The sequence below is a fragment of the Piliocolobus tephrosceles genome, chromosome 4 (genome assembly GCF_002776525.5).
Source record: "Piliocolobus tephrosceles isolate RC106 chromosome 4, ASM277652v3, whole genome shotgun sequence".
In the NCBI taxonomy this organism is placed as follows: domain Eukaryota; kingdom Metazoa; phylum Chordata; class Mammalia; order Primates; family Cercopithecidae; genus Piliocolobus; species Piliocolobus tephrosceles.
Window position 1 is genome coordinate 155750054 of NC_045437.1, and position 21870 is coordinate 155771923.

A 21870-nucleotide genomic window follows, 5' to 3' on the forward strand; every position below is an offset into this window, starting at 1 on the left:
GTATAGGCCTAGCTCTCAGGGGTGAGGCAGGCAGGGCCCACACCCCTTTAGGGGAGTTGACAAGTGTAATCCCTGGTTTCTGCAGGCTGGAGGTTTGGGAACGTATGTACCATAGGGAACAGACTCCAAGTTTCCCGACTGTGAAGAAAAGGAAATAATACCGTGCTCTGTTACTCAAACAACTTATTCCTCAGGGTCAGGCTTTGAAAAACAAACCCAGTAAAAAGTATCTTTATTCTCATGTTTAAAAAAGTTTTTCTATGATGATGTATTAACAATGCAAAAATATTTTGAACACTAATCTTTTTCTCAAGACTTCTTGCAGTGTTACACTAGAACATGTGATCTTTGGATTCTGAGAAACCAGTGGCTAAAGTAGGAACTAAAGGCTTTTTTTGAGGGGTGTGTGAGTACATGGACAGCCCTCTTTTTTTTTGTTTTTTGAGACACACTCTCCCTATTACCCAGGCTGGAGTGCAGTAGCACCATCTTGGCTCACTGTAACCTCCACCTCCCGGATTCAAGCAATTCTCCCACCTCAGCGTCTTGAGTAGCTGGGATTACACACGCACACCACCACATCTGGCTAATTTTTGTATTTTTAGTAGGTACAGGGTTTCACCATGTTGGCCAGGCTGGTCCCAAACTACCGACCTCAGGTGATCCACCTGTCTCGGCCTGCCAAAGTGCTGGGATTACAGGCGTGAGCCACCGCACCCGGCCAGGCAGCCCTTTTTCTTTGGATTCAGGCTACGTACGATGAGAAGGAGGCAAAAAACAAAAATTAAATTAAAAAAAGACTTGTTTTTCAAGGCTCAGGGTTGAAGCTTGGCTCAAAAATGGGTTAAAGTAGGCTATGGTGAAAACCTGTTTCCACTACTGGAGGTTTTCTGGGCTCCTTGATCTAGTTGTAATGGTCCTCTGTCCCGCAGCCCCATGGGGAAACTGGAGCTGGTCTGGACTGAATGCTGGAAAACAGGCTCTGGCTATCGTGAGGTTTTGGGTTTGCCATCTCACAGCTGCCCAGGAGCTGGCTGGACTGCCATAAACTGGAAATGGAACTGTGAAAAAGGCTCTGTGAGTGGGGAGGGGTGCACACTGAATTTGGGCCATGACTTCTTTGAACTGTTGACTGCGCTGCCAGTGACAAGCCTGGGGCCTTGGTATCAGAGCCTCTTAGGCCAGTGAGTTTCTCAAGAAGCACTTCCAAATAATTTGAACTAGAGCTAGATACACCCCCGCTCCCCAACTTGCCTGGTAAGGTAGTGTCAGGTTATTTCTGTTGCTTAGGTTGATAGGCCTAAACTTAACCTATTCCATTCCCCTCCCTGCTTCTCGCAAGCTCCTGAGAACATGGTAAGAGGCTTCCTCTGGTCCAACTTATGAGTAGCAGCTGGTTTTGTTTTATAAACAGAGCTTCTCCATTTCCTTAAAAGAGTTGTCATCTTGAGCTTTGTGGCTGTGACCATGCTCACAAGTTGTTTGACAAACCGGGTCATTCTTGGTCCATGAATGGGGAGGGTGTGGCAGTGGGGGGATGGGGGAGACAGAGAAGGTAGCTAGGCTCAGTTCAGCCCATCTCTAACCTAGAGCAGAAAAGCTAGAGAGGCAGAGGCTTCTGGCTGGCAAGACAGATGGTACAAAGAATAGATGCAGGCAGCCATAGGTACAAGGGATTCCCTTAATTAGATGACACATCAACACAGATCTGATTCCCACCACTTGGAGCAGTTTGAATCGATGGCCTCAGGTTCAGGTAGAAATTTTGCAGCCTCTGAAATCTTCAGGGTCTGGACCCTGAGATGGAGTTCACAGGACCCCTGGCTGGTTTTCACGCGATCTGGGTCTCTGCTGCTTTCTCTCAGAGGGTAGGCTCCTGGAGGCGGCCAGATGTCCTGTGCCTGCTAGGCCACCTGTCTCTGAGATTCCTGTTGCTGTACCTGTGTACTCTGCAGAGTGCTGCGGGGGGCCTGTGGGGGCCCTGGGGTTGGGAGGCTGAGAGCAGTGGAGAGACCTGGGGATGTAGGTGCCGGCTCCGCGGGGCTAGCAAGCAGTTCTGTGGGGAAGCGGGGCAGCAGATGGTAAGAGGGTGAGTCCTGGGGAGCTGGGGACCCGGGGCAGCCTAGAGCACTGTCATCGGAAGGAACGGGGCTGGGGCAGCGGCCTTCTCCGGGTAAGTACCGAATGCATTTCTTTTTCCTCCTAGGAATAGTGAAGAGAGTTATCTGTAAACAGAGGGTGAATTCATAGTCATACACCACAACCAAAAAGTGCTGCCTTTGCACAGGGCTGGCTGATTTCTTGTCCTCTCTTCCCGTGACTTGGGTGGTAAGTCAGTGTCCTGAGACTACCACTCTGCTTGGTCTGGCCCAGACCTAGGACAGGTGCAGTTCCCAGAACAGCCACAAGGTGGCACAGGGGCCTTCTGTCACTAGGCCTGTGGGCTGTCACCTGTCTTCCAAGGGAGTCATCTCCCAGTCCCGGCCTTTGAGCTTCTCCAGGTGTGTCTGTGGGACTCAGATCTGCACCAAGGCAAGGGGCCGCAATGCCTATGGCTTCCTTGCCCAGCCATCCCAGTCCTCAGGTTGGGCTAGAGAAGAAGACATGGACAGTGACTCTTCTTGTCCATTACCATCCTTGAGTTCTCTGGGCCAGTTTGTCTCTGATGGAATGAATGGAATAGAACTTCCTCTGAAGGCAGGGTTGTTTCCCACTGTGCATATATATGTGGGTACACAGACACACTCCAAACTCCACTCCTCCTTACCCTTGGACAGGGAGTGTGCTGGATACACTGAGGGGCTGGATAAGTGTTCCTTAGAGCCACTGGCCTTACTGCCTGGAGTACCCTCCGTAGTAGCCCTGCCAGGCCTGGCCTGAAACTGACTGAGGAAACTTTAACCACTTGTTGGGTAAACTTTGTCACAACCACAAGTATTTCTCTGTTGTATGGTGAAACACATGGGCCCTTTCCCTCAGACAGCCAGGGTACCCTGGCTTCTCTCCCCCAGCCTCTTCAGCCCTTTGGTCTCAGTAGGTACAAGATAGCAAGTCACATGGTTGCCTGGCAACCAGATGGTTCTGTGTCGTTCACCTTGTTTTTTTCAGATTAAGGGCTCAGGATGGTACAGGCAGGGATCCCATCTTGAAGAGGAAGTGAGGGAGCCGATGGGCCATGACTTTGAGGCCTGGGAGAATGGGCTCCAGGCCCCCTTAGTGGTATTTGAGCTATCTGTTTGCTGAGGACCTGCTAGGCCCGCTGGTATCAGAGCTACCTTCTTGAGTCTGTCCTTCCTTTCTGGAACATTCTGTGTTTCTTTCCACTCCTCCTGCACTTAGACCCAAGCGTTCTTCTCCACACACTGTGTTCAGTATTTACTACTATTCTCAGGAGGCCTGGGCTCCCCAGTCTGAGTATGCTAGTGGGCTGAGGGGCCAAAGGAGTGGGCTGCAGGCCCAGTGGAAATTGTGCAGAGTCAGGGAAGCAGCTTAAAGCAAAGGGAGAACGATGGTGGGGACAAACCCACCTGCACGGACCACACCAATCCGTCTGCTGGTTGAGGCCAAAGCGAGCACGGCATTTCTTAGGCGAGCCAGGGTCTGCTCACAGCCATGCCAGAGGGGCAGAGCAGGGCAGAGGGCGAGCAGGCAGCGGGGCAGAGCAGGGCCCAGAAAGAAGAGTGACATCAGTGTTAGCCAGTTATAGACACCCTACAGCCCCCATAGGCAGAGTGGGCCTCTCCATGGCACAGCCAGCCCCAGTGGGAGCCCAAGAGCCCAGAGCCAAGATATCAGGAAAGGTGGGCACTCAGCTACACAGTAGAGGCAGTGGGAAGAATGGGAGGGAGGGAGTCCTGTCAGTCTGGCTTATCTCTGTGGCTTACGGGGCCCTTGCAGCATGGAGGCTGCAGAGGAGCCCAAGGAAGACCATGGAGAGCCAGCCTCTTCTGCCCTAGGGCCACCCACCTCCTCCCTAACCCCTACCCATTTTATCCAGTTTTTCTTCATTCTTGACCTACATTCCTTCAAGGGATAAGGCTGAAGGCTATACCTTATGCCTGTTCTACACACTTGCAGATGGAAGGAAGGGCCCATTCTTTACCTTGGAAAAAGGGCTGGGAACTCTGCCCTGCTCTGTCCCAGTCCTAGCCTCCAGCTTCCCTGTATGGGGACAGCACAGCTGAGAAGGTCAAGGATGTAGAGTCTAAGTTACCAGAGGGGCAGGAATTCACCCACAGGAAGGAGGCCTGCAGCAGGGTGTGGGATTCTCTATATAGAGCACTTTGCACTGCCATGAAAAATGTTGAAGTGGGGGTGATAAATTGCCAGGCTCTAGCCAGTAGGCTGTGTGACTACTGGGCCTAGCCATGGGGCCTAGCTCTCAGCCTCTCCCAATCTCAGTAGAACTAGCCAGGACATTGGGCTAAGCATCAAACCATAGTCAGTTCCTTGCTAGTTTCTCTGGTGAGTGGGGCTAGCAAAGGTCATGGGTGCAAGGCAGAGGAACACACCGTCTACCCAATTCTACCCAGCAGAAGCCAGTTCCGCTGAGTTTCCCTGGGACTTAGTATAATATAGCTGTTTCTTGCATGGGAATTTGACTTGTGAGATGCAGGTCTTATTTTCATAGGCCCCAGGCCCTGAAGGCTCCTGGCTGGGTACCGTGCTCCTCCCTTTGGGTCAGAGGAGGGCTGCTCTTAAAATGGGGACATGGAGAGGAGCCTCCACTACTGCTGAGGGAAGGTCTCACCTGTGGTGGATTCTTGGTGCTTTTCCCTCGACCGCCTCTTCTTCTTCCCCTGCAGGGAACAAAAGGAGAGACGCTCAGATCTGGGAGGCAGACACTGGGATACCCACAGCCTGCTGCGTAGCATTGGTACCTCTGGGATTCTGGGCATACAGGCCCCTCCTACCTTGGGGATGCTGGTGTTTCTTGATTGCTGTTCTTGCTAGGCTGCTATGGAGTGCATTTAGAAGCTCTTCCCTTACCCCATTCTGGTCTCCAATTTGAATGGAGGGAGATGAGGTGACTTCCAGACCCTTTTCTCCCCATCTGCCCATGTGGCCCAATCAAATGTTGGGTAACAGCCCATGTGTGAGCATATTCTGGAGTGGAGAATAGGATGTGGGCTTATCCTCTTCTGAGGCAGCCATGGGAAGCCTTAGACCCTCTGTGCCTTTCCTCATCAGTGCCTTCAGGATAGTAGTTCTGCATTCCTTGCTGAGATTGTGGCCTGGGGCATGGTATCTGGAAGGGTCCCCTGCCCACCCCTGCTGTGTGTCACTGGCCACTCACGTAGTTGTCCCGCGCTGACCAGCCTGGGTATAGTTGCATGTGCAGCTGCCTCTCCTTGCGGGCCAGCTCATAGTACTTGGCCTGCTCTTCTCGCGACAGCGCATGCCACTGCAACAGGAAAGGGGGACAGGTGGGGTGCATCAGGGAGTCAGCAGGCTGCACCAGGCTGAAGAGGGTCGGGGAGCATCCCTGCCAGCCCACCTGCCCATGGTCTTACCCTGCGGCCCAGGATCTGGTTGATGGCAGCACTCTCCTTAAGTGTGCACTCTGCGATGACTTTGGCTCTCATCTCCTTCATGTACAGCATGAAGGCATTGAGGGGCTTCTTGATGGTTGGCTTCTTGGCCTCCTTCTCTGCTTTGGACTCTGCCTGTGTCTTCCTGAGGAGCACAAATCCAGATTGCTGAGGAGCCCCCTGAGTGCCCACCTAATGGCAGCCTCCTCCTCTAGTGTGGGCCTAGTGTGTGCACAAGTGTATGATACCAGAGTTTTCTAAGTGGAATCTTTTCTAGCTGCCCCCAAATGGGTGAGCAGACAGCTAAGTTAACTGTTCCTTATAGGGATAGTACAGCCAAGTGGGAAAAGCATGTGTTAAGGACTTCTGAGCCCCTCCTCTGTTGGCTCAGAAAAATCCTAGTTCCCCATCCCACCCACCCTCCTACTTCTGAGGATCAAAAACATGTAGCCAGAGGCACAAAACAGCTTGGCCAGGGAGCTGGTGGCAGTCCTCAGGCCTGATGGGGAGGCATGTGTATCCTGACTGACACACCCCCTGCCATCACTGTCGTCACTCACAGGTTGCGGTCGAAGGACTGAAGCTCCTGCTTCCCTGAGGGGGGCACAATGGCCGGGTGGGGGATGGCTGCTGGGTGACCAGGTACACTAGAACCTAGCATCAAGGACGGGTGGGTGAACCTGGAGGCAGGAAGAAAGTTAACACTGAGCCAAGAATTATGGGCCAGACCTTTGGACATACACAGAGGCCCCTGCATAGTACATGACTGGAGGACACAGGTGAACAGATACTCCACCCCTACTGGCCTAGACATAAGTACACAGAGATAAATACAAATACCTGCTCCCAGCACACTACACAGACACACTGCAAAAATCTACATAGATTGCCATTCAGGTGGTTACTACATAGGTCCCAAGTAGCTTTTGAATCTGTCCCCTTCTCGTGTCCTTCCCCCACCAACCCAGCCTCAGGAGCCTGTGGCTGCCCTGTGAGGCCTCATCCCTCTCCTCCTTGACCCTTCCAGGCCTCTCTCCACCCAGTAGCCAGAGTGACCATTAAAAACACCTGAATGTTCCTGACCTGCTCCTGCTGAAATTCCCCCAGCATCCACAGAATAGAACCCAGGCTGCTCCCAAGGGCCTACACAGCCTTGCATGAGCATCCTACTGCTCTTTCTAGCCCCTTCTCTTCCCCTCTGCTTCCTGTCCCTCTCCACTCCCAGTCAGCCCCAATAATGGCTGTTCCCTTGTCTTCCTCTCGCAAAAGATGTATTACTCTTTCCATGAAGCTCTCCCTGACCCATCAGGCCTGGTGGTCTCCTTGGGGCTTCCCCATCACTCAGCTGGCCCATTAAGCTGCTAGTGCCATATCTACACTTGCTATACTGGGCTGTGAGCTCCAGTGGGCTAGAAATGTCTGTGGAATCCCCTGCCGTTGCGTATCTGGCACTGAGTCTGTCACTGAGGGAGCGACCTAAGTGAAGGGATCCATGTACACACACCTCCCACTTCACTTTCTTGCTGTTCTGTGGAGACCATTCTGCCCCTTACTGCTTGCACAGGTGTTATCCCTGAGCCAGCAGCCCCTAAGGGTCAGAGGTTGGGGACTTATGTAAAAGGTGCTGTCTCAGCTTGGGGCAGAGCTCAGGGGATGCGCAGGAGAGTCCTCCTAAGTAGGGATGAACAGAGGTGAGTGCACACACATCTGCACAAGGGGTGAGCCATGTATGCATGTACTGTCCTGGCCTCTGGGGCTCTGCTGCATGGTGTGGCCCGGGCTGAGGCCTCTTGGCACTTGCACTAGCTTCATTCTCAGGCACAGGACAGCAGGGGGCTGCAAAATGCCAGACGGACAGATGGACAAACGACTAACACAGGGCAAGCGCTGGCCCGGGCATGGCCTTGTGTGGGCACTGAAGCCTGGGCAACAGGAAGCAGGAGCCTGGCCGTAGTGTAGGGGACTCACCTGGGGTAGGGGGCGCCAGGGGCTGCAGTGGGGGCAGGGAAGTGCTGTCTATATCCGCAGGAAGGGGACAAGGGGTAGAGAGGAGGGCTGGGCCTGTGGTTGGGAGAGACAGTTGTTAGCAGTCTGGCTGCTGGCCAGACACAGGCAAGGACTTCCCTACCTTGCTAGGCAGGCCTTGACCCATCCTGTGAGTCAGATGGGCCTCTGCTGGAATTTCAAGCATCTGCCACCAGAGGGCAGCTTGTGCTGCACCTGTTTCCCTCTGTAAACTTGTATGGGTGCTTGAGGAATGGAAATGGTATCCTCCTTCTGGGGCCCAGCTTAGCAGGCCCCTGGGCCCCTCCGGCCTGCTTCTGTTTCTTTGACGGTATAGGGCTGATACCTGTCCTGGGGCCATTGCAGCCACTGTTAACACTGGATTGTTTTGCACCACTTTGCCTGCTTCAACTCCTGGTCATCCTTCAGGTCTTCCGTGGCTAAGTGACCCTTTCTCCTGAAATCCCTGAGATTCCAAGCTGGATGAGGTACCCCTCTGCGCTCCTACAGTCCCTAACCAGAGCACTACCAAGAGTGCCCTATAACTGTCTGGTTTTTTGCCTGGGTTGCCCACTAGGTAGACTGAGTTCTGAGAGGGCAGGGACCTAGGGATCAGTCAGCTTCAGCAGTGCCAACTTCCCTAGTGCCCAGAACACTGCCTGGCACACAGTAGTGCTCAGTGGAAAGATGGCGAAAATACCCCCACTTCTTTCCTCACAGCCAAGTGCTACCGGGTGGAAGCGAGGGCACAGGGCTGCCTAAAGTCGCCTCCTTACAGCCTTGGTAGGTAAAATCTGCTCTAAGCTCAAGTCTCTTGGTCTTTAGCACTGCTGGCCTAGGGGATGTTTTGGAAAGGCTGGCCTAAAGATTTGCATCCACGGAACTCTGGTCTAGTCCAGTAAGGCTGGGCTCTTGAACATCTTGCTACACCTTGATCCTAGGGGTATTCATGGGAGTAGTCTTGATTTGTATTCAGAATGGATCGTCCAAGGAGAATCTGGAACAGAGGAGGGTGCTGACCATGGGTAAAGGGCAAGTGGGCCGCAGGTTGGGCCTCTGGCCTGCACGATCTCCCTGGGAAGTCAAGTTTTCCTGCTGTTGGGTGACTGCCACAGTCCAGCTCTCTGAAATAGGCTATAGACCTGCACAGCTCACACTATCGTTGATGAGTCAAGGGCCAAGTAGCCTGCCAAGGCCCAGCTCCAGCTGAGGACAGGCCCTTTGGCCCATAGTCAGGCCTACTGGCTGAGGAGGCCAGGCTTCCTTTTCCTGGCCCAGCCTTAAGACTCTCCAAGCAGGCTGGTCAGAGGCTTGGGCTCAAGCAGGCACCACAGGGAGGGACACTGCCCCTCAAACAGCCCAGCCAAGGAAAGGACCAAAAGCAGTAGGCACTGAGGACAGTGAGCTGAGAAGCAGCAGCCTCTCTGGTGGCCACTCATACTGTCCCCGCCCTGCTCGGACCCACCTTTCTTCTTCTTCACATATGCATATAGCCCTGGAGGTCCCTTAGCAGCCCAGAGTTCTCCCATCCAAGGGGACCTCTTGGACACTGAGGGAGACAGGGCTGGGACCAGGGAGCAGCGCTCCTGCCTCCCCAAGGAAGTATGTCAGGCTACCTGGGGAATGCAGGCCAGGGGTACATGAAGACCCCTAGCTCGGAGCCAGGTTAGGACAGAGTTGCTGGCCAGCCTCTGGCATCTAAACAGAGCTGGCAGCAGGGTGGCGAGCCAAGAGGGATGGAGGAGGAAATGGAAGGGCAGGCAGGTCTTGGTCCGACCAGCACACAGTGCCCCTTTCCCATTGGACCCCCACTCACCAGCTCACAGTGTGGGGGAGCTGCCCCATGCTGCCTGAGGTCAGGGAGTAGAAGCCAGAGAGGTCAGGGGTCTGCAGAGGCCTGTGAACTGCAGAGGAGAGAGGCTGAGTGAGTGGGCTAGCCTGACCCGGCAGGCTACATCAGCAGTTACTGCAACCTAGAGCCTCCTACAGGGGCCTTAAGATCCCACCAGCTTTGCTAGAGGACCAGACATAAACTGGTTTATTCAGGAGGATCCCAGTGTGATAATAGTGCCCCTTTGACAGACACTGCCCTTTGACAGGGCAGAGGGCTGGGGTGACTTGCCTAAGACGTTAGGGGGCCAGTAGGCAGAGCTGAAGTCACTCAGGCATGGAGGCTTGGGGCATCTCTGCTTGGGGGACTCGAGCCTGGCTTTCTGGGCAGGAGGCAGGCCCCCGGTCTAGGGGAGCCCAGCCTGGGGAGCCAAGGCTCCACCTGCCCCCCAGGGTTGAGTCAGCAGGTTTCCCACAGCTGACAATGAGGGATTTCAGAATGACTTTGCCTGAGGCTGAGGTGAATCAGCCGTCACAACCACCACTTTCCATTTTCTCACTGAGAGGAGGAAAGGCTACAGTTGTACAGTTCTCAGCAATGCTGCCATACTGGCAGAGAGGTCACCCATGAGATTTAGGCTTGTAGCTCAACCTGAAGCCTTCACAGTTTGATCTAGCACCCCCTTTTCCAGTCTTCTGGTGCCCTCATACCCCCAGTCCATCTTTCTGGAATTTTCTTTGGGCCCTTAGTTTGCACAGCCCCAGGTTCTCCAGTTATAAAATGGACCCAGCTACCTGATCTCAGAAGCTGGGGTCTTGGCCCTTAGGCTCTGGTTTCACTGGGCCCCTCCCCATCCCAGGCTTGTACCTTGCTTCTGGCTGATGTCCGCAGGTGCAGGGGTGGGGTGTGGGCTGTTGAAATGTTCGTAGAGAGAGAGTTGGGGGACACCATGGGGGGGCTGATTGGCCTTGTGCTGAAAAATAAGAAGGAGAGTGGGTGAGTGGAGAGTCCTGAGGGAGGGAAGGCACTGGGGGGAGGGTGTGCAGAAAGCCCAGCTGTCAAAAGTAGTGGTGGCCAAAACCACAGGCCTCAGGGAAGGGGGTACCACTCAAGTCACCCTGTGTCCAGTGCCTCTGCCCACTAGCCCCTAAGACTTTGCCCAAGCAGTCCCACCCCCTAGAAAGCCTCTTGGTCTTTCTGGGCACTCAGTTCCTGGAGGTGCATCTCCTCTGTCCAGAAAACCCTTATTGGCCTCGTCATTTCAGGTTTGGCTTGTTTGGGGATTGCTTACAGCCTCCAGCCCTCTAAAGCAGGGCATGGCCTGAGGACCCAGGCCTATCCCAGCACAGCCTGGAGCTTTCTTTTCCTCCTCCTCTAGCCCCCAATCTGGGGATTCTGAGTCTGACCATTTGTCTTAGCTCAGGCCTAACAGGATTTTCTGACACAGGGAAGGGCCCTCTTCAATCCCCTAACTCAGGGGAAATGGGGCCTGGCTTCCTCCAGGGCCAACCTTGCCCAGCCCCCGTACTTCCTGCTTCCTCAGCACCGCAGGACTCTTTTTTTTTTGAGACAGAGTCTCGCTCTGTGGCCCAGGCTGGAGTACAGTGGCACGATCTCAGCTCACTGCAACCTCCGCCTCCTGGGGGTTTAAGCGATTCTCCTGCCTCAGCCTCCCGAATAGCTGGGATTACAGGCACCCACCACCACGCCCAGCTAATTTTTGTATTTTTAGTAGAGATGGGGTTTTGCCACATTGGCCAGGCTGGTCTCAAACTCCTGACCGCAAGTGATCCACCCGCCTCGGTCTCCCAAAGTGCTGGGATTACAGGCGTGAGCCACTGCACCTGGCCAAGACTCTTAACACTAGTTGCATTGCTCTATCAAGAGATGACTCAGTCAGCAGACTGAAAGGAGGGGCTCCCCAGGGAGACCTGGCTGCAGGGAGTCACTGCCAGGGCCAAGGCCTAGCTCTACAGTATTCTCAGTGTACATCTGCATGGGTCAGGGCCCTGGAGACACCTTCTGCAACTGCCAAGGCTCAACTTCCCACTTTGAAAAGCCCATCTGCAGGGCTGCTGTTGGCTGGGAGCATGGATGAGTGATCACTGACCCCTGGCACAGAGGAAACGGGACGTCTTTGGGGCAAGTCAGTAATAAGGGGCTGTGGCCTGGTTTCCTCCCCACTCTGTGGGTGCAATTCCTGACTGGGTGAATTTATCCAGACTCCTTAAGAGCTTCAGGCGTCTCTCCTAGTAGTGAATAGGGTTCATGGCCCCTTTATTACCAGGCCTGGAGAAGGGTGGCTCATGGTGAGGGAGCCTGGCATAGTCAGTCCCTTGGCACTTGGTTATTGGAAGCCCAGGGCAGGCTTAGATGGAAGGCTGGGTATGAGCCCCACTGTAGCCAAGGAATGAAGCTCCCAGCTGGGCACAGGCTCCCACACCTGCCCGCAACAGCCCTGTTGCTGACATCTTTCCTCACATTCCTGCCTCCAGGCTACAGCCTTCACCCTTCCCTTCAGGTCTTGGGGAAGGTGCTGACACTGCCACCTGTCAGGGTCCTGCTCATCCATCTGCCCACCAGGAGGAGCCTTACATAACAGGGCTGCCCCGGCTTCCTCCCTTCCTCAGGCAGATGGGGGCTGATGTCCCTATAGGTGGCTGGCAAGGAAGAGGAGAGGCTGGGGCAGCTGAAGGGTGTGTGAACATATGTGAACTCCTTCAGGTATGTGGTACCTGCCACATGCCAGGGACTGTGTCATGCATTTTGTAAACCCTGTCTTTCCCATCAGGGTACAAACAGGCTGCCATTTCTTCCATCTCTAAATCCTCCCCCAGCTACCGCCTCCTGTCTCACTCTCTCACTCCCTTTTACAGAAACCTCAGCAGACTTGTCCCCATTCACTGCCCCTAGTTCTCAGCCCTCATCCTGCCTTCAACCCAGCCGGTCTCTTGCCCAATCCCTCCACCAGATGACTCTTGTCAAAGTCCCAACGACTTCCACAGTCCTGAACTCAATGGTCAGTTCTCCGTCTTCATTTTACGCGACCTCTCTGTAGCATCAGACACAATGGTTTCTCCCACTTCCTTGAAAGAGTTTCTTCACTTGGCTTGCAGAATGCCACACTGCCTGATATTCCTCCAGCTTCATGGGCCACTCCTCCTGACCTTGTTTCTGGCTCCCATCTTCCTCTCATCTGGGTGTACAGCTTTAAACATCTTCATGTGATGACTCCACCTTTCTTCTCCAGCCCCACTTCTGGGAACTCTACTTTCCAAAGGCTTACTTAACTCTACTTGGTGGTCTGAAATGCCCCCTAAACTCAACATATCCAGATCAGAACCTCTGACTTCCTGCCCCAAACGCTCCTCCCTTCCTCAGTTAATGGTAACTCCATCCTTTCAGCTGCTCAGACTAAAGACCTTGGAGTCATTCTTGACTCCTTTTTCTCTGATACTCCATATCCAATTTGTCAGCAAATCCTAATGCTCTACCTTCTAAATGTATCTAGAATCCCACCACTTCTTCCTTCTTCCTTGTCCCCCACCCAGTCCAAGCCACCATCACTTCGCACCTGGATGACTGCGGCAGCCCCCCACTAGACCCCTGCTTCTCTCCTGTCCCTCCGCCAGTCCTCAATCCAGCAGCAACAGGAATGAGATCGTGTCACTTCTGCCTGAAGCTTCCAGTGGCTTCCCACGGTATCTCCTGACCTGTAGCCTACAAAGTTCTCTGTGGGCTGGGTACCGTGGCTTCATGCCTATAATTCCAGCACTTTGGGAGGCTGAGGCAGGAGGATTGCTTTAGATCAGGAGTTCAAGACCAGCCTGAGCAACATAGCAAGACCTTGTCTCTACTGAAAATAAAATAAAAATAACTAAGCTGGGCATGGTGGTACATGTCTGTAGCCCCAGCTACTCAGAAGGCTGAAGCAGGAGGATCATTTGAGCCCTGGAGATCGAGGCTGCAGTGAGCCGTGATTGTGCCACTACACTCCAGCCTGGGTGACAGAGCGAGATGCTGTCTCAAATAAAGCTCCACGTGATCTGGCCCCTGCTCCCTCTGTAACCCCAGCACCTTCTACTCTCTTCCTTGTTCACAATGCCTGGGACTTCCCATGGGTGCTTTAGCCTCCAGCATCCTTGACCAGTGATAATTCTGAAAGTGTGCCATGATGTGAGGTAGGTTGGGAAGCCCGGCTCTAGGCTTGTTGACCTTTTCACTGACCTTTTACTAGAGGGTCCTGGGCCAGTCTCATCCCTTCTCTGGGGCTGCATTTTCTCCCCTTGTAAAATGGAGATGAGAATACCAGTCCTACTCACCTCATCGGTCACAGATGCAAAAGTTCTGCTCTGTCCTAAAGTTCCAGGGAGAAGCAGCCAAGGGCCTGTTAAAGTAGGAAGTTTCCTGGAACCCCCTGGGGTGTTTCTGTCCTAACAGGTTCCTAGAATAGCACCAGCCAGCCAGACAGCATCAGCCCTGACCAGGCCTCGTGACAGCTGAGGGCACGGAGACTGAGCCTCAGGGTCTACTCCTTCAGGAACATTGGATCCTGCCAGAAAGCATTCCACCATTCACCACCTTAGGGCACAAATGCCTGGAGTATGGGGGGCTTTCAAGTCTAAGCTCCTGCTTCAGAGGAGGCCTTGCCATCCAGCCTCGGCTCTGGCTCTTTGACCCTTGGGATGGACCAAGTGCCTGGCTAGCAGAATAGGCATGGAAGCCTAAGGAGCTAAGCCAGGGGTCCATGGTGCCAGCTCTTGGAAGACAGTCCCAGAGTCTCTGCTCTGCCCAGAGTTGGGGCTCTGATCCAAGGTAGTGAGAGCATGGCTCCATGGCAAGTTTCTCAGTAAACTCCCCTTCCCCCTGGGAGTGGGTGGTTTACCGAGAAACTACCCACAGGAGTTTTGGCCAGGAAGCCATGGAGAGCCCTCCTGTCAGGAGCGGGCAGGCCAGAGCTGACCCTCCTTGGCCATGCTGGGCCTGGCTCAGGTCCAGCTTTGCCACCTGAGCCCCAGGTTACAGCACAGCTCAGGCTGGGCCTAGGAAACCTCCAAGAAAATCCAGACCAGTCTACAGCTACTGGCCTAGTACATATGCATGTGATGGGCAGTGTTGCGGGGTGTTGCCTGGCAGGCTGTGGTCTCATTCTGTCTACCAGCCTTCCTTGGGAACTGGGAAAAAACGCACTAAACAGGAGTCTGCTGTCAGACCACAGGAGAAGTGCTGGACGGGCAGGGGTGGGGCAGAGAACTCACTGGCAGCTGGAGGTCCTGGGGTGGCCAGGGCTCCAGGGCAGAGCATTAAGGGCCTGGCCAGTCCCTCCCACAGTCATGCAGGCTGCCTCTTAGCCTCAATCTCCAGCCCCCTTTGTGCCTGGTGGTAGGAGCCAGGGGAAACCGTCTGGCACAGGGCCTGGCACCCATGTCCCCCATCGCCCAGTGGAACGTCCCACTCCAGGGCCTCAGCACAGGCTGTCTCAGGGCCAGGCTGCCTAGACAACAGGGTGGGGTCACCTGGGGCCTGGCGTGTATATGGGCAACCCGGTGACTGGAGGCCCCCTCCCCTGCTCCCCGATGGTGACTGTGCCCAGCCCTCAATGGAAGGAGGCAGGCCTAGGGTGATTGTCCCCACCAGGCCCTGAGCATCTCAGTGGCACACCTTCATCTTGCCCTCACCCTCTGAGGGCAGAGTACCAAACACAGAGCTGGTGCACAGTAAGTGCTCAAAGCATGCTGGGATGTTTAAATGCGTTGACGCCTCACCAGCAGTCCATACTGCTTGATTAGCAAACCCCAGATTCCTGCTCTTTGCCTTTGCCTGAACCCCTCTGTCTCCCCCACCATCCCAGACACCCCAGGGCTACCCTGAGTCATCTCTGTCCCACCAGTGCCTGTCCAGCCTTCGACTGGATACCTGGTAACAGGGCTCACTCCCAGCGAAGGTGGTCCTTCCTGCCACTGCATTGCTCTTACTGCTCAAAGACTTCCTCAGGCCACTCCAGTCCACTGTCCCATGGGGCTCCTCACCCTTTTGAACTATTTCCTGAGCCCATGGCTAGGAATTCCTCATTCAGGTGCTCCAGCATGCCCTCTTGTTTGCCAGGCAGGAGCCCAGAAGAGAGCCCGGCAGGGCCAGGCAGGAGGAAGTGGAAACGGGAGACTCCTGAGGTAGTTCTCCTCTGTTCTGAAGTCGAGCTTGGGCCTGGCTTGGCATCCCCCTTCACCACCACCCCCCAACCCCCCCAACTTCCTGCAGGCTCAGGTGAAAAATAAACACAGTCGGCATTTTCCCTGCAGACCGCAGCGGTCTGCTCGCAGGCTGTGTGCACGCTGACAGCCCTTGCCACCGCCAGCAGAGAAACTCCCTCGCCTCTGACGGTTGACTCTGAAAACCCCCAAATGCTTGAGCCCCACAACACTTTCCCAGCGAAGAAAGTTGCTGTTTCCTCAGGCCTCAAGCCTGTGGGGGTAGGGGATGGGTGAGGCCTGTTAAGGCCCTCCCAAGAACGCCCCCCAGTGGCAGGGGACTGTGCCAGCAGAAACAGCCCCCCAAGAGATCAAAATGCTCAGCTGGTCACTATTGGTACCATTCGCTCAGGGTGTATTTGATGAGCTCCTATTATGTGCCAGGCAAAAAAATGCTTCAGGCCTAGAAAAAAGCATGTGCTAATGTGAGCGCAGCATTTCCCATGTGTGAGGCAGAGTTCTGAGCACCGTACAGAGCTGAACTCAAGATACTCCTAACACAGACCTATGATATTTAGGTACAATATGCCCACCTGACAGATGGGGAAGCTGAGGCATGAGGTCACACAGCTAGTAAGTGGCAGAGCTGGGACGACACCCACGACACTGCAAGGGACACCCATGACAGTGCAAAGGGCCTATGATTATTGTGCACAGGACACTGTCCCAGTTCTAAACCCAGTCTCTCCCTTTCCCAGCCTGGCTGGTCAGGGTGACCAGAACCAGTGCTTCCCTAACCCAAAAAATGCTCCAACAAGTTTTAGGACCCCTGGGATGGGGGTTCTGCCTACACTGGCAGCCTGTCTGGTGGCAGTAGTTGAGCACGGTCCCAAGGCCCCAGCCATGGCCCCTGCTCACCACGGTACAGCCATGCCGGCCTGCTCCTCTGGCCCAGGTGCCTTCCTCCTGCTCTGGGCCAGGCTGGCCCACTCTCATCCTGACCTCAGTCTAAGGGTCACCTTGTGGAAAGGCCTGTGACCTGGCTTGGGGTGCCACCAGCCTAGCCAGCAGAGGTTAGCCTGGGGGTCCTGGAAGGCAGGGTCTGCTCGTTAGCATCTCTTTGTCTGGGCTCTGCACTCAGCAGGCTTGTTGCATGAAGACCTCTAGAATCCCGGAGGGGTTCTAGATTCTGGAGGGGAGCCTCCAGAACCTGGGCACGCTCCCCTCCTCAGCCACAGGGCTGGGGCTGTGACTTCTTCCCTCAGGTCCCTCAAGCGGAAGGCTGCTCCTGAAGCCTGGTCCGGAGCTGGGAGAGGCCTTGGGGAAAAGCCGATGGAAGGAAGGGCAGATCCCCACCTTGAGCCTTGTGCTGCCTCCAGGGCAAAGGCTGACCAGACAGAAAGGTGGGCTATTGCTATGGTTACTCTTCTGTTTGCCAAGCACAGAGAGGTGACACTAACATAAATGCCACGTGTGACAACCCACTTGAGGCAGGCATGATACATTCTTCCCATTTCACACATGTGGGAAGCAGGGCTCAGTGAGGTGAGAAAGTCAGCCGTGGCCCCACAGCCCTTCCTCGACCAGGTCAGTGCCAGGGCCCTTTATGGGCTCTCCAGGTCTTCAGTGGTGCCAGCCTCGTTCTCCCCTTCTCACTCTGTGCTATAGCCATGTGGGGACGCTGGCTCTGAGGGCATGATTCCCTCTGCTTGGAGCACTCTTCCACTACTTGGCTTGGCCAACTCCTATCCATCTTTCAGGACTCATATAAATGAGACTTCCTCCTAGAAGCCTATCCTACCCTCCTTATCTGAGGAGGGGTCCCTGGCCATTCCCTCATCCCCAACTCCTTCTGTAGCACCGATCCACTATGCTATAGCTGACTGTTCATCTCTCCTGTCCTTCCTGTGGTCTGGGATTGTGCCCTAAGTTATTTATATGGAATGTATTAGAGCTGGGCCCTTGAAGTTGAGTCCAGTGCAGGTTGGGTGGGAGGTGTGTGTGAGCCGGTGTTTAGGGAGAATGTGGCTGCACTAAATAAGGCACCCTGGCTGGGGCTGGGCACAGGGTCACTGCAGCATACAGGTTAGGAAGCTGGGAGGAGCCAGAGCCACTACTTGGACTCAGGACATCCCACCTGGTACCTAAGACCCTCTGACCTCCTCCTACCCCTGTCCTCTCCTGCCTGCACTACTTTGGGAGTCAGAATGACCAGTCAACATCAGGGCTGCCATTAATTTACATAGGGCATTTGTGCTAATTAGAAAAAGCACCCCTTCTTTTGGATAGACACCCGGGCCATGCTATGCCAGGGCAGTGGCTTGGGAAGCACAGTGCAGGCTGGTCTCAGCCCTTGGCCCAGCTCCCCTGGCACAGCCCCTCCGGTTCTCACTTTCCTTCTTTGCACTGTTAGGGCCACCAGTCAGCCCTACAGCTCCCCAGGAGTCTGTGTCTAGAGCTGCAGCCCCACTGTCCAGCACCAGTGGCGCTTTAGTGCCAAGGAATCTGCCCAGTTGCTGAGCAGGATGCCCCTCAAGGCCTCAGACTATAAGAATCAACTGCCCGGGGGGCAGGACGGGGCTTGCCTGCATATGGACCAGGCCTCAATTTGTGGACTTTCACAGACCCCATCTCTGCAGATAATACTCCAGGAGGGCCGAGAGTGCCAGCCAGGCTGGAGGCGCCCCTGCTCATGCCCTTTTATCCCTAGCCCCCGCTCCAGGCACCACTGCCCAGGACACAGTGCTCTCCAAAGGACGGCCCGCAAGCTCCCTGCCCACAGCGTGCTGGATGCCCTGTGCCAGACGCCCACCACAAAGCACAGAAAAAAGCACAGAGTGTGGCTGCGTGGCCAGCTGAGCTGGAAGGGGTGGGAGATGGCAAGGCCACACCCTCCTGGACCAAGAGGCTTCAGTCTCACCTGCTGGCACAAGGCTGTTGCCACAGTTGCACAGAGCTCTGCTAGGTGCGTGTGGCCAGTTCACCCACCGCATGACCTTGACATCAGATAAAGGGGCCTGCCACAGCGGAGGTGGGGACTGGTGTCCCTGCATGCAGCCTTGGCAAACCACAGGCCTGCTCTAGCCCAGCCTGGCCCAAGGCACCCTCGGAACTCACTGAGCCCCACTTAGCCAAGTGGCCTGGCCCATGGCCTCCAGTGGTTTCTATGCATTCGTTTACTTGCGTTTTCCTTCCTCCACTTTGAGGTGAACGCCCCTCAGGACAGGATGTTTTTAGAGGAAAATAAAAGCTTCCGGGAGCTGCTGCAACTGAGCTGCTAGTTGATGCTACCAACACAGCCTGGAGACTGCACAGCAGCCTTGAGGCTGGGCAACCCGCAGCCCAGGCAGTTACTCATGCAGCTCCTCATCAGTGCCCAGCCGTCCAGAAGCCCACCGTGGACTGTGGACCGAGCACAACCTCATAGCTACGCTGTCTTTGGCAGTAGGGAATGGAAAACAGGGATCTGGGGATGCAGGTGTTTGAGGAGTTCTCAGGCTGTTTTCCAGAAAAGGCAGGAAAATACCAGAGGTGCAGATTTAGAGATGGCAGCCCCCACTAGTAACAGCCAACTGAGTGTCTCGCAGTCTGCAGAGCTCCACCCCTGCCGGAATCCCACGTCTTCCCAACCACTTTGTGCTGTGCATATACGGACTTTGCAGACGAGGAAAGTGAAGCACAGCGAAGCTAAGAATCTTGCCCAAGGTCTCACAGCAAGCAGTGATGGATCTGGATTAGAATCTGGCCCATTGGGGTTCCTGGCCACAGATCTTTACCGTTCAGTGACAGGCCTCAACAGGCAGCACTTCTGCTGGCAGCAGCCTGCCAAGAATCTGTCTTGAAACAAACTGGCTAGTAGTGTGGCTCTGACCTCCCCCCGGCCCTAGGTGAGGGCACTCTGTCCTTGAAGGAGGTGATTTTGATTCTCAGTCATAAATGACCAAAAGAAAAGCAAGAAGTCATCCCTCCCACAGGGTCTGGCTGGTGCTCCCTGGCCCCACGTGTGAGGAGGGGTGGGACAGCCCCCGGAGGCCGGGGTGCTCTCACCGTGGCTCGTCTAGCTCCAAGCCTGGGAGTGACAGAGTCCAGGCAAGGCCCAGAAAGGCAGGGGCTCAAGGGCAGAGGGAGACAGCCCTGGAGATCGCCTCCCCAGCCTCGGCCCTGCATTCTTGCCCCAATTTAATCTAGCAGCCTCTGAGGAGCAAAGACAAAACAGGGGTCTCCAAGTCATGTGTTCTGTCCTGCAGCCTGCACCAGCCCTAGGAGGACAGTCCTGCCCTGAGGCCACAGTCATGAAGCGCTCACTCCCCCAGCTACGGCCAGTTAAGGCCCCTGGGGCTCTGTCTGGACTGTCTAGCCATTTATCCAAAGGGAAACAAGGCATGGAAAGGAGCTCCTGGAGGTGCCAGGCCCTTATGTGCTGCTGCCTGAGCCCTCACACCCAGTGTGAGCAGAGGGAGGAGGCCGGGCTGTGCCAACTGCATGGGAGCCTCAGGAGAGCCCTTCATGAGGCGAGTAGGGGAGGGTCACACAAAACTGCCCCAGACAGCTCTCAGAAACACAGCTGGGTGTAGCATTACGCAAACAGGGCAGAGGATGAAATACCAAACTCCTGGGGTTGAGGAGTGGGAAGGGATGGGACGGGTGAGCCAGGCACCCAGCTGTGGCTGCAACACACATGTGCACGGCCAAAGATGCAACGCAGTGTAAGGGGAGGGACAGCGAATGCCGAGTCAGATGTCTGGGTTCAAATCCCTCCTCCAGTACCCACTAGGCGCAAGTCTCTCCATGCCTGGGGGTCCCCATCTGTAAAACGTCCATGTCTCATGGGGTTGCTGTGAGGATTAGATTCATATTTGTGCTTTTTTTCTTAATATTCCTTTTTTACTTAAGAACAAAGTGAAACAAAAGGAGAAAAATCGAAAGCAAGTATGTCCCAAGAAAAAGGCTTTTCAGGAACGCCAGCATTGTGCCAGGTTGGGGCCGCCAGCCCTTGATTTCCTCTGGACCACTGCCTGATTCCTGTCAGGCAGATCGCTGAGCTCCTGGCTGGCCCACAATGACCAGAGTGAGAGGGTGGGAGGCGGCGGGGAAGTGAGAGAAGAAGAAACTGCCCTCAAAGTGCCCCAGTGGGGCTGGCAGAAGCTCTGGTTCCTAAGTAGCTTTCCCATGGGTGAATAAGGTGGGCGGGCGCACCCATATGCTGGGACTCCCTCAGCTGCCTCAATCCAGCATTTTGCACGACTCAGAGCCTAGGAAACCCCCTAGCCCAGTCCAGGACCATACAGAGGAGGTTGTCTGGCCCAGGAGTCCAGCAGCAGGCCCTGAGCTGCATCAGGACCAACACTAGGAAGAGGAAGCGGTCCACCTATAGACAGGTCTTAACTGTCCTTCCATCACGCACCAAATCAGAATCAATCCTAATGTCATTTACAGATACTTTTTCCACGTAACATTTCTTCTGGAAGCCCTGGGCATCTGCCTTTCAAGTAAGAAAGACAGCCCTTTTGGCCCTGGGAGCCCTGAACTTAACCAGGTGTTTGGGGAGAAAAGGGGTCATCCCTGACCCAGGCCCAGAGCTATGAGGTACCCCTGCAGAGGCAGTGAGAGCAACGGCCTTTCTCTGGGGCCAGAGGAATCCAGCTGGGTCCAGCTGATGAATCTGGCAGTGTGCTGGGGGTACCACCCAGCTTCTCGGCCCACAGTGCCCCTATCTCCACACAGGCTACAGCAAGTGGGACAGAGCAGGCAGGAGCATGGGTTTCAGGGTAAAACAAACCAAAGTTCAAATCCTGACTCTGCCAGGTACTAGCGCATTCCTTATCCTCTCTGAGCCTCAGTTTCCTCATCTGCAAAAGGGAGGCCACAGTAGTACCTGCTTTCTTGGCTTGTACAATCTTTCTTTGTGTGTTTTTAGAGACAGAGTCTAGCTCTATTGCCCAGACTGGAGTGCAGTGGCACAATCTCGGCTCACTGCAACCTCTGCCTCCCAGGTTCACGCAGTTCTCCTGCCTCAGCCTCCTGAGTAGCGGGATTACAGGCGTGCGCCACCGTGCCGGGCTAACTTTTGTATTTTTAGTAGAGGCAGGGTTTCATCATGTTGGTCAATCTGGTCTCGAACTCCTGACCTTGTGATCCGCCCGCCTCAGCCTCCCAAAGTGCTGGGATTACAGGCATGAAGCACCACGCCCTGCCGACTTGTACCATCTTGATATCATCATGAGTAAAAGCCCCTGGCACAGGTCTGGTGCTTGGGAAGTGCTTGACACATGAACTACTATAGTTGTTGTTATTCTTTCAACAACTGCTTACTGAG

General features: G+C 54.8%; 1 protein-coding gene across 15 annotated transcripts in view; it reads right to left on the minus strand.

Annotated features, from left to right (window-relative positions):
- Positions 1–215: 215 nt before the first annotated feature.
- The window catches only part of TCF7 (transcription factor 7), a 33791-nt gene continuing 12136 nt past the window's right edge, over positions 216–21870 (minus strand). For 2 of the 15 annotated variants that reach the window (XM_023196093.2, XM_023196135.2), the window contains 8 exons: positions 10234–10339; positions 9352–9439; positions 7500–7592; positions 6092–6211; positions 5514–5676; positions 5297–5404; positions 4751–4799; positions 216–2225 (listed from right to left, as the gene is read on the minus strand). In XM_023196093.2, the coding sequence (XP_023051861.1) occupies positions 2203–2225; positions 4751–4799; positions 5297–5404; positions 5514–5676; positions 6092–6211; positions 7500–7592; positions 9352–9439; positions 10234–10339 (750 nt within the window). In that variant the 3' untranslated portion in view covers positions 216–2202. The other 13 variants (XM_023196052.2, XM_023196112.1, XM_023196106.2 and 10 more) reach the window with 10 other exon arrangements.